Source organism: Ixodes scapularis, unplaced genomic scaffold (assembly GCF_016920785.2).
Source record: "Ixodes scapularis isolate PalLabHiFi unplaced genomic scaffold, ASM1692078v2 PGA_scaffold7__128_contigs__length_106722199, whole genome shotgun sequence".
Classification (NCBI taxonomy): Eukaryota; Metazoa; Arthropoda; class Arachnida; order Ixodida; family Ixodidae; genus Ixodes; species Ixodes scapularis.
The window spans coordinates 52,224,460-52,236,804 of record NW_024609882.1 but is presented as its reverse complement, the minus strand read 5'-3'; the positions used below and the strand labels follow the sequence as shown (position 1 = coordinate 52,236,804).

The 12,345-nt window shown below is 46.7% G+C and overlaps 1 protein-coding gene across 1 annotated transcript in view; it reads right to left on the bottom strand.

The window, feature by feature from the left end:
• The window catches only part of LOC8026027 (zinc finger protein 658B), a 107,870-nt gene that overhangs the window by 12,887 nt on the left and 82,638 nt on the right, over positions 1–12,345 (bottom strand). The window contains exons 21-22 of the mRNA XM_040217771.3: positions 11,970–12,244; positions 2,543–2,735 (exon numbers count right to left, since the gene is read on the bottom strand). Of these exons, the coding sequence (XP_040073705.2) occupies positions 2,543–2,735; positions 11,970–12,244 (468 nt within the window). The remainder of the gene's footprint in view (positions 1–2,542; positions 2,736–11,969; positions 12,245–12,345) is intronic.

Genomic DNA, 12,345 nt, shown 5'->3' with positions numbered 1-12,345 from the left:
AGCATCTTGTTTTATATCGCACGACTACTCATGGACATTGAGCACAAATGCACTAAAATCAAATCTAAATCTTTGTCCCTTAACTGAAAGAACAAAACTTACTCGTCTTATCATGTTTCACAAAATCTACCATTTCTCTTCTTTTCACAACAATTAGTGTCACCCGCCATGTCACATCAACTTGCGTCGCGACCACACTTTAAAAGTAAATCATCTACTCGCAAAAACGAACAAATTAAAAAATATCCAGCTTTCACTAGCTATCAGTGACTGGGATTCTCTTCCCAAAATAATCATACTCAAAACTAATCAGTCTAAATCCGGTGATCTTTGCAAGGCACACTTCGCAAATGTTTTACACAAGTCCAAAACGTTTATTCAATATCAGATCCCCCCTTTTCTTTTTACTTATTTTTTTATATTACCCGTAGAATATGTCTCTCGGTCATCATTAACAGAACTGTTATTCAGCAATTTTCACTGTTAGTCTTTTGTACTAGATCACCCCCCTCATGTAATGAGCCGCAATGAAGTGCTCTGGAGGATTATTACTGTGTTTGCACGATTCTAACGCACACTTTTTTTCGCCAAAATCAATGCCCAAAACTACATGCGCGTTACAATCGAAAGCAAAAACCGAAACTCCAAAATACTCAGTATAAGGTGGCTAGCCCCATCACCGTCGTGACGGTTTGTTTATGGTCGCCATTTCGGTATCTGTATCACGCGCTTTGTCTCGCGTCCACGGTCTCGTGTCTGCCGTTTTAAGATTGAAAAGCAAAAGAAATTCCACTAGGAGATCTTATGTAAAAAAATGACCGCATCTCCATGTGGTGAATGATGTTGATTGGGGCAAAGCTCTGGCAGTGCTGATGATACTGATTTTATTCTTCATAGGTAGTGCTGATGGAGCTGATTTTTTTTTTATTGGTCATAGGTAGTGCTGAGTTCCGGGTTGCATTTCAACTTCATTATTATTGCTTTATGGTCGGTGAGATGCAGAGCAGGTGGTGCTTCCAGCGAATCAGCTTGGATCCGCTAGAAGCTGTGGGTACGCATCTCCACCGCTTAAGTCAACGGTCCATGTCAGAAAGAGAATGTGTGGTATGGAACGTGGTTATATACGCATTTGAGCATTTGACCGCAGCGCCCTCTCGTCTATAAACGTTGAGCCAATGCATGCAAAGTTTAATGCGATTATATACGCATTTGACTGTATAGACGTTGAGCAGCTACATGCAACGTTTCATCCATGACAGAAACCCCAGCTCTTGAGTTACTACCACATCTCAGAGCCCCCTACTCGTCCCGCAGTCGTGGCCGAGTAATTAAGGCGATGGACTAGAAATCCATTAGGGTCTCCCCGCACAGGCTCGAATCCTGTTGACTGCGCAAGCATTTTTTCTTTTTATGTGGGCACGGACGCCGACCGGACGGATGGACAAGGCTAGACCCTAAGGCTAGACCTATAAAAACTTTCAGCCTTTCCACTCTGGTGAAAAACGAAGACCAGCGAAGCTGTATTATAGTGGGACAACCTCAAGGACGACTTCTTGGACGACCTCAAGGATGACTTCTTTACGACCTCAAGGACAAGGACGACGCCTAGAGGACGTCGTCTAGGGTGACATCTAGGACGACCTCAAGGACGACATGTAGGACGACCTCAAGGACTTCTAGGACGATTTCAGGGACGACGTCTGGGATGACCTCAAGGACAACCTTTAGGACAACCTCGAGGACAACATCTAGGACGACCGCAAGGACATCTAGGACGACCTCTAGGATGACTTCTAGGACAACCTCAAGGACAGCCTCTCGGACAACATCAAGGAAGACCTCAAGGACTACCTCAAGGACGACATCTAGGACGACATCTAGGACGACGCCTATAGAAATTCAGCCTTTCCACTCTGATGAAAACCAGAGTGGAAAGGCTGGGAAGGTTGCCACTATCTATGAGTAAGGCCGGTAAGCCGGTTGTCCGGTTGCCGCCGTCGCTCATAGATGGCGGTAGCTGTCCAGAGTTTTGTGTCAACATTTCTTTGCGGGGGACACGATCCTGGGGAAACTAGCCCTTAACAGCTCCGCTGGAAAAAAGGCCATCACGCTGGCGGGAAAGGATAACAACGAAGCAGCACTGCGCGGCCTCGCAATCCCAGTGACCTGACAAGCTCAAAAACTGTTGTTTGGAAAATGACCCTCCCAGAGGCGGCGGTCGCTTACTCGTACAAGCAGAAAAGCAAGGATTACCTCCGTGAACAGCGAAAAATCATCGTCGGAGTCTGACAACAACGACTAGTGCACAGTATATATTTTTGTGTTGACGTGCGTTTCATAAAATCTGTTCTATGAGGTATGTGGTCAATCTTAATTATTTTACCTGTGCGGTAGAATCGTCAGCAATTCACTTTTTGAATATCTGGAAGCTAAATCTGCCTGCATGCTAGAATCAGGAGCGCGTTAAAATCGTGCAAACACGATAAACTGAACAGAACCGATATGTCCAGAACCCAAGAGACAGGCTAGAGACAAACTTCACCTGGAGATTTGTTACGTCTTGGAATTCTTGCACATCTTGCACGTCGGTTGCGTCCTCTGCAGAATGCCCTTCGTGCATTGCCTGCTCCTCATCCTGTTCTTCCTCGTCATCGTCGGGCTCTGTCGAGTCTCGCAACGTGAGGGAAGGCACGGGCTGAGAAGAGCTTGCTGGAGGCTTTGGGGACTGCACAGGCCTGCGAAGGAACGGGAGTAGCCAATCTGAGCAGAGCGTTCGTAACAAAGACCGGAGATGGGTTGCAACCGCTTCCAAACATTTCTGATAGTGCACCACAAAGTTCCCGACGATCGCCCCGTCCCGTTTTTCTGCGGTTAACTCTGTGCGCGGCGGGAAGAACTGAAACGTTCACCGCGTTGTTAAAGGGGAACCAAACCAGTTTCTGTAACAGTTTACTTAAAGGGACCATGAAATGATTTTAAAGTCGAATTTCATCCACCGCACGTCGTAAAAGGTGTGAAAATAAACACAAAAACACAAAAATGGGGAGCCAAAAAAAATTATTTGCTATAGAACTTTTAAAAGAAAACTGGACTCTTTTGCACCTTCTTTCCTTCACCTTTTCACTACGATGCATCCGCGGAAACGGAGCACGTCAGCCGAATCCACGTCGCCTATTGGGTAAGAGCCTACCTCACCAGCACCGCGATCGTAAACAAAATAAATAGCCGGCGAATGTTTCCTAAAAGTTTTGTTAATATTCAGATCCACATTTTGTAGCATAATTAGAGATGTGTCGCGAAAATTGCCAAATTTGATAATGCTGAGAGCCAAGCGCCATCCATCGTGTGGTAAACGAAGCAACTACTGCGCGTGTGCAATAGGGCAGGGCCGACATCAGTTAGTTGGGTCGCGACAAACGTTTATTTCCTTTGATTTCCTTCCTCTCAAAACTCTGACTGACTGAACGTTTATTTTTCTACGTGTTCTTCTCGTGCGTGCCGACTTCAAGCAGCAAGAAAAAAAGTACTTAAAACAGACCGCGACGAACAAGAACGCTGGATCCACAAACACCCGAGAAGAGCGACAATGGCCACAAATCACACGACTCCGACAAAGCTGCTCAGAATATAGGCCTAGCAGGCACTCCGACTCGGCCCAGCGTTGCTTCGTCGCAAGACCGTCTGTCTACGACCGGCTGGCGTGCTGAATGGAATATGCCCGCGCTACCCTTGTGGACCCTTCCCGTATTATAGTTTGATCGCTGACCTCAATTTTAGATTAAGAGGTGAGGTCAATCTCTTCCCCTTGTTTTCCGAGGCAGTGTTGACGAACACTCGTCGAAAAGGGACTCTCGTCGATTCTATCTTCTTGTTTTGTGTGACATAGAGCTGAAATAAACGCCGTATGGATTACCTTCGTAACACGGTATGTACACTTTGTTATTGGTATGCCATTTTTATTCTGACAGACTGCACGTCACTGTCGAGCTATAACAGTTCGTGGGAGGTATACATGCAACGCCGGTCCAACCTTTCTTTGCCGAGTGTCGCGTCAGTATCGAGTTGCAATCGTAAAAGATCGGTCCCGAAGCGCTTACCAACAGCGCGAATACAGCACTTCCATCAAACGCGCGCGTCTGCTCCGAGTGTGAACAGGTATTTACGTGGCTCTTGCTGACACTCGTAGTTCAAACGTATCTTTTTTAACGTCGGCTCGCTCCTGCATCTCCGAGGCCGCGAAAAACGCCGCGGCAATTTGTTTCCATCTACGTCGCTTTGCAAACGACTGACACGGGCCGCCTTTTGCCAACAATGGCAGTTGGGTTGACTTCTGGAGTCTTCACCGGAAGACTCGCCGCACTTCCCAACAGGCATACCGGCGTATGGGACTAGTCCCATGCTGTCGCTGTAGCGCAACATATCTCATTGAATTTCGCTCAGCTGTGATGCGGCGATGAGAGGCGCCGATTCAGAAAATACGTCGGTGACATCAGCGCAGTAAAACCTACCGGTGCACCCCAACTCGTCGCCGCTAACGCTCCCATTCTCCTACTGCCGAGAGAACTTCCGGTTCCGGAAACAGCGTACGTCACGGCTTGTTTTGCGGTCAGTTGGAGAGAAAGAAAAAGTTGATATTTCATTAATTTTTTGTGTAGAAGTTAATAAACCGAGACGAAAACGGATGCCTGTTCGGCATTCAGTGAACATGGACGGTTTAATGTAAAAGTTATCTGGAAAAAGTAAAAAAGTCATTCTATGGTCCCTTTAAGGTTGTAATGCAAACCGTGAGCTCCAAGCGTCCTAATAAACCAAACATTACACCCACGCGTGGCCGATTCCTCTATAAAAATCGGAACCAAAAGGTTGACATCAGGTGGCGCCACTGGGTGAAGAAGGGCAGAGCCCCGCCTTTCCTCGTGCAACAGCACCGTCTATGATAAACAATCTTTTGACACCAATCTTAATAAAACAAACTGACTGTAATGTTTGGCTTTTTAGGATGCATATACTGTGTTTGCACGATTATAACACACACTTTTTTTCCGGAAAATGTGAGCTCAAATTTGCATGCGCGTTACAATCGAACCCATGAACCAAAATTTAAATAAAGTCAAAACTCTGTCATGGCCACATAGTATGCTAGGTGGGGCAAGCTACTGCCTGTTTCAAAGGTACAGCCGCTATCTATTCATCCATCTTTCTATCACATGGTCCAACCTCATCAATATGACGCCATCTTTTTGCATTCCCAATTGCCACACCAGTCACTCCCGTTTCACTCGTGTGTTCTTCAGTTGTATTGGCAAGATGGAGAAAAGGCGCGTTCATTATGAGGCGTCTTTCAAGCGCAAAGTCATCATCCTTGCGGAACAGGAAGGCAACCGAGCTGCGTCACGAGCATTGGGCGTCCCGGAGACGTGCGTGCGCGCCTGGCGTAAACAAAGGCGCAGGAATTTCGCCTGCAAAGCTACGCGGAAAGGGTTCAAAGGCCCCCAACGGGGACGCTTTCCAGAGCTCGAAGACTCTCTTGCGGACTACGTAAAGGACTTGCGACTCAATCAGCTGCCCGTCTCCTCGGATGCGATCAAGGTGAAGGCACTCCAGCCTGCAAGAAGCTGCAACATTCCCCGGTCTCGTTTTAAGGCCAGCAGGAGCTGGATCTCCAAATTCATAAAGCGAAAGGGATTTTCGCTTAGGCGAAGAACCAGTATCTGCCAAAAGCTCCCAGAAGCATATGAAGAGAAGCTGGTTGCATTCCAGCGGTTTGTAGTCAAGCTTCGCCGGTACAGGAGCCACATGATCAGACAGATCGGAAACGCCGATCAAACTCCCATGTTTTTTTTTATATGCCATCGAACTACACAGTGGAATCCAAAGGCGCTAAGCAGGGGCGAATCCTCTCGACGGGAAACGAGAATAGGATAACAGCGATGCTATGCTGCATGGCAGACGGGCACAAGTTGGACCTCTTCCTAATCTTCAAGAGAAAGATGCTTCCGTCGAACGTTACATTCCCTAAGAATGTTATTGCTCGGGTACACCCCAAAGGCTGGATGGACACAGATCTCATGATCGACTGGATAGACTCGGTGGGGAGGAAGCGATTTGGTGCCGACCTGGATGTTGGTGCTCGACTCGTTCAGGTGCCATATCAGCGACCGTGTGAAGGACAAACTTGCAGCTTGCCACACCGACCTTGTGGTCATCCCAGGTGGCATGACCTCTCAACTTCAGCCGCTTGACGTCTGCTTGAACAAGCTGATAAAGGACTATGTACGTACAGCATACAATGAGTGGCTGATTGATGGGGAGCACGCGCTGACGCCGGCAAGGCGTTTTAAGAGGGTGACGCTCGACGACTTAGCAAAATGGGTACACGACGCCTGGGAGGCACTCCCTCGGGCGATGGTCGTCCACTCCTTCAAAAAGTGCGGCCTCTCCATCGCCTTGGACGGCAGCGAGGACTACTGCCTGTAGCCTATGGACAGCGAAAAGGAGCTATCGTCGGACTCTGACAGTGACTAGTGTGGTTGTTTCGAGTGTGTGTGTGAGTTTACTCGTTCCATAAAATGTGTCTTTCAGGTACGTGGTATTCACCCTCCATTTTTTCACCTGTGCGGTGCAATCAGCATCAAGTTATTTTTCGAATATTTGAGGGCTAAATATACCTGCGCGCAGGGTTGGGCAGTATCGCGATACAAATGTATCGCGTTAGTATTTCAGGAATACATTTCGTATCTGTATTTCTGTATCGCGATACATTTTTTTCACCGGTATCTGTATTTCTGTATCGAAATACATTTTGAATGTTCCTTTGTATTGCGATACAATCAGGGTGAAATGTATTTCGTTACATTTATTAAAAAATACTCCCCCCCCCAAAAAAAAAAAAAAATTCAAACATTTTTTTTTTTTTTTGAGGGCACCAGGGTCAAGGATTGAGATGCTGGGGCATTGTTACCATGCTGACCAAGGTTCCTTCCGATGCTCCAAACTATTTTTCTATGCGTCCTCTTCTCTCTTCTGAGAACTGTCGAGCAGTTGGGGACTCGAACTAGGTGGCGTGCCAGGAGTGGAGTCAGAGCATCTTGTGCCGCAGGTCCTTAGGTAGGGGGGTTTCTTAAATCATTGTTTGCGGGCATCCAAAGCCCGCTGCTTACCGTCTCTCTTGCCTTAACGTGCACAGTACACCCATGCGGCAAAGCTGAGTAACAGTCCGTTGCAGCACGAGCCTGGCGGTGGTTGACTTGAAATAGTAGGATAACTCGCACAGTGAAGTTCAACAGGTATTTGAATGCGTCTGCGGCTGCGCCCGTAATATTGCATGGCTCAAGGGTACGTCATCAGCCGACGTGAAAGTGGCCCGCTGCTGTGGTGATCCGAAACCCAGGAGGGAGGTCAGACGTGGCCTGGATGTGCCGACTCAGACTTCATACACTTGTGACTCGTCTCGAGCTCGCTGTTTCTCGGAGAGCTCGCACCTCTGCCGGCAATATCAGGTCGCAATCCACGAGGTTTCTATTTGGAGTATGCAAGGCAAAACTTGATGACTGCGATCCATACGTCGGTGGCGGAGGGTCAGCAGGAAGCACCTTCACAAAAGGGATGCCACCGTATCGTTTTTTCAACCGCAACAGAATAAGATAAGACGTGTTCCAGGATGCTTCAGGTGGTCCACCATTCTCGAAAATCCTGCACAGTCTTCAACGAGGTAAACTACAACGAAATTAAATATTGTCCTTTCATACAACAGCGCGTTAAAGTTTCATGTTCAAGGCCACGGCCCACACCTACAGATAAAGAATACCAGTTCATTCCACCGTGACGTCATGTGATACATGTTGAAAGGCATGTCCTTATTAAACAGGGGCGTGGTGACGCTTTGATGGGATTTAGGATGACAGAGAATTTATTTAGGGGTAAAAGTCTTTTTGCATCCCTCGTCATACAGACAGGATGTCAGGGAAGGGACCACGTTTTTCTGAGCCCATTGAAGACTCCTCGTCGTCCGAAATCACTACCTTTAAGGCAAAGTGCGAAGCCTACAGGAAAGTGATTTCAGGATCAAAAACTTCCACTTCCAACTCCAAGCTTCATTTAATTTGGTCTCAAATAAATTGTAAAAATGTATTGCAGTATAATTATTACTGTATTTGTATTTCTGCCTTCCCTAAAATGTATTCCTGTATTTGTATTTCCAAATACTTTTTGCCTATATTTAAAATGTATTTCCGATACGTATCGCGATACACTTTTACAGATATATTTCAGTATCAGTATTTTAGGTACTATTTTAAAGTATCCCAGTATTTGTATTTCCAAATACATTTTGGAGTATTTCTGCCCAACCCTGCCTGCGCGTTACAATCGGGGGCGCGTTACAATTGTGCAAGCACGGTAGCCCATAGAGTTATGACCAAAAATAAACTGTCACAGAAAGTGGTTTAGTAGCCCTTTAAGTTCTCGTAACGTCCGACAAGACCTCTTTGATGTGCTACATTACAGGATAAAAGGTAATCTGCCAGGTTTCACACTAGAGCAGGTACATTTGAGGAAAATGTATAGTGAGTGGGCTGGGCACATGCTACGTGCGAGTGTGACGTCGTGTAATGCAAGGACGCCACATGACTGACGTCACATGATGTCGGGGGTCACATGATGGCACCAGTGTCAGATGACACATGACTGACGTCACATGACGTCAGGGGTCACATGATGGCACCAGTATCACATGACATCATATGACATAACGTGGCATCGTGCAACACCCTGATGTCGTGTGACATTTTGAAGTCAGTCTTTTGTGACGGTCATTAGTAAGGGATTTTTTTTACTCTCTCCTCCCATAATTTGGCTGGTAAAACAGATTCTGCATTTTAATTGGGCAGAGATGCTTAAAGGGCCCCTGTTTTCATTTGTTTTCTCTCTCAGCATTTCGGGCGCATGGAGGAGAGGTGGATCGGCTACGCCTTCCCGTTGAGGTGGAAAAAGTGAAAGACCAAAAGGGTCATTCTGGAATGGCCCGTGGCGTCATGGACTTTGCGTGCAGAATTTAAAATACTGTAAACGACTTATTTTTCGCGGGCTCAATATTTCGTGATTTAGGTCAAAGCTAAAATTTTGGAACAATTTGCGGGTTCTAATTTTCGCAACGCAGTGGGATCTCAGTATAGATTCCAATGTGTTTACATTTTACCAGAATTGTTAGCGAGACCTATTTTTCGTGAATTGTAGCCGATTCACGAAAATGAGGTCCTCGCGAAAAATAAGTCGTTTACAGCATAAATATTTCGCCGTCTATATTGCTCTAAAAAAATATTTTTTTTTCGCATAAATTTTATTTTTTGAGACGCATGTCCCAACCATAATTTTAAAAAAAGACTTTTTTCCTTTCCAGGGGCCCTTTAAGACTGCTTACATGTAGGAATGCAAAAGCATCCCTACACACAATGCATTCCTACAAGCAGTGCGCCATGTCCTCCTTTTTAACACAGTAGTTGTGACATCCTGCTCCCCCACAGTGCAGGCGCGACGAACCCCGCCGGCTTCACGATGGCTTCCGTTACGAAGCATCTGCGTTGCTGTGCTTTTCTTTGCGTTTCATTTCTGAGGCGCAACTGCACAGTGGGGGACTTTGGCATCTAATTCAGACCTCTAGTGCTACATTTTGGGCGAAAAATGAATGCCTAGTGATGCATAGTTTATTTTTCTTTAAAGAAATCCTCGTAAATTATTTGGAGGGACACTCTGTCTTATTTCAACTGTTTGCGCTCACTTTCACCTCCTCCTCAAGGCGCTGAGCAAGGTCGCCAATTTTTTTTTGTGGATCGCACAGTCCGCAATTTGATTCTTGCTGAGCCAATTGGTTCCTCTCACTGGTTACGATTAATTAGGCCTAATTATAATCATGTGAAACAAAATACTGTAAAAGACTAAATGTTCACGAGGATCTAATTATCATAAATTTCACGATTGGAAGAATATTGGAGAAACATTTATCGTGCAAGTATATCACCTAATGATAACGAATACGGAGCATACCACACCCAGTCGCGTAGCTTTGTGCCCACGAAATATTTTAAAATTTCACATATGCAAAGATTTGGGAAACATTGAGCCTGCAAAAAGAGTTGTTTATACTGTGCAATCCACTTATAATGATACCACTTACTGTCGAGAACGGTTATAACGAAGTCAACGTGAATCGGAAATCACTTTGCTGTATCTGCTACAGTAAAGACCACTTACAATGTAATCGCATATAGTGCCGGACTGGGTATGACGCGGCTTTTTTCAACCACCGGTTCACCTCCCATACAACTCCATGTAATTACATACGCTTAAAATGCAGGCGCGCAAATGGAAATACCGGTTATAGTGCGATTTCTGAAACAGCTTGCCGACCGTGCCGACCGACCAGCGCAGCAAGCACGCTTCCCTGTGCGACACTAGGTAACGGCGCTAGCCGCAAGCGGCACTCGCGGGGGCAAGGATGGCAAGGAGGTTGCTCGAAGAAGCAGGGAGAAGCGAAGAGAGAGGCTTCAGTTGCCATAGCGACGAAGGGAAGCACGCACGTGTCATTCACGACGCAAAGCGTTGGAGCGAGCCAACGATGGAGCGAGCCCAAACCGGCCAACTTTCCCCCGCTGTGTTGGAAACAACCGCAACGACAGACCAATTGCAGGTCGAGGAGAAGTGTTCGCACGCGTTGCATGTCGGTCGTGGGCCGGCCAGGCCGGCTTCTTCTATCCGCAAACATGGCATCGGTGATGATCGTCGACGTAGACGGCGTGGTGGAAGCTCATCGTTCCGCGTAAAAGCGCTATCATTGACTGTGAATTTTCGTTGTGCGTCACTATGATAACCCAGCATGTACTAGAAGGGAAGATCCACCTACTCGTGGGGCGATGTCGTGGCGGCACTCTCAAGACGGCAGAAACGCCCGTGTCGTCGTGTTTGTTTACTTCGACTACAGTGGTGCTTTCTAAGCATTTGTGCTTTCGAACATCGCCCGGATTTCTTATTTGGAGCATTTCATGAGTGCATTTCATGCAAATAAGGCATTTTATGCCTTATTTGGAGCATTTCATGCGCGTACCGTATAAAGGGTGCGAATTTTCATGCGTTTTCATCACCGGAGAAAAGTGATTAGGGGTAGCAATCCTGAACGCTCGCAACGTCCGTCCGCAACTCGCGACGCCGTTAAAAGGTTGCGCCAGGCAAAGGTCACTCATTTCTTTCAAAATGTGTGACACACTTGAGAAAGAAGTGTACTAGTCTCGTGAAATAAAGACTTTCCTCAAACTAAGCTTTATTTTTCATCTAACACTAAAAATAAATTGTTTTACAAAGGTAAGTTGTCTCAGGGCATGTATTTTGGCCTGAAAAATTGATGTTTTGGTTATAGCGTGGTATCGTTCATAGTGCGGATTTTCGCGACTCCCGCGACATACGTTATATGCGGTCTACACTGTATTTTGTTATAACCAACTTCGGTTAACGAAGTGCAAAAAGGAATGGGAAATCGTGATCGCTTCGCTGTAGCCGCTATTTTGTTATAACCAACTTCGTTATAACCGGTTTTGACAGTATAGCAATGTACCGCTCATAGCGATCAGTTTATAGTTTATAGACTAGAAACGATTAGTTTCTAGTCCATATACAAGGATGATCGGTTATAACCATTAAAATTTATAATTTTCTCATTATCGTTATAAGTGGATTGCACCGTAGTAAGACAAACTATGCTTTCTCAATGATTCTATATGCCTGCAATGGGCTGCATACACTTTGCATTGCCTTGACCCACCTGCGACACTTTTTTGTCAAACTCGAGTGTAACAGTTTCCGCATAAAGCCCAACCTATAAACACATTCTCCGTTAAAAGATCTAGATTTTTTTAACATTCTGGCACATCTTAAGACCACTGGAAGCGGGCACCGTGGTCCAATGGCGACATCAAACTCACGGCCTCCTCGGCGCGGCCGGCAGCGCCCGCACCACGACGGCCTTGTGTGCCGCCTGCAGGTGGCGCCTGAGCTTGTTCTTGCCCACAAAGCCCTTGTTGCAGAAGGGGCAGGAGTTGCTGAAGGCCCGGCTGTGCTTCAGCACCACGTGCTCCTTCAGCGTGCCGGGCTGGAGGAAGGCGGCCCCGCACTCCTTGCACCGGAACGGACGCTCACCCGTGTGCGAGCGGATGTGGTTGGAGAGCCCCAGCACCGACACAAACGTGTGCTTGCAGATCTGTCGGGGCGCGGGGCAGGGGGTGGGAGTGGAAAGACGGGACCCATGGCATTACTAATGCCGCATGCACGACCGAGAAGAAATGCTTTTCCGTGCATCTA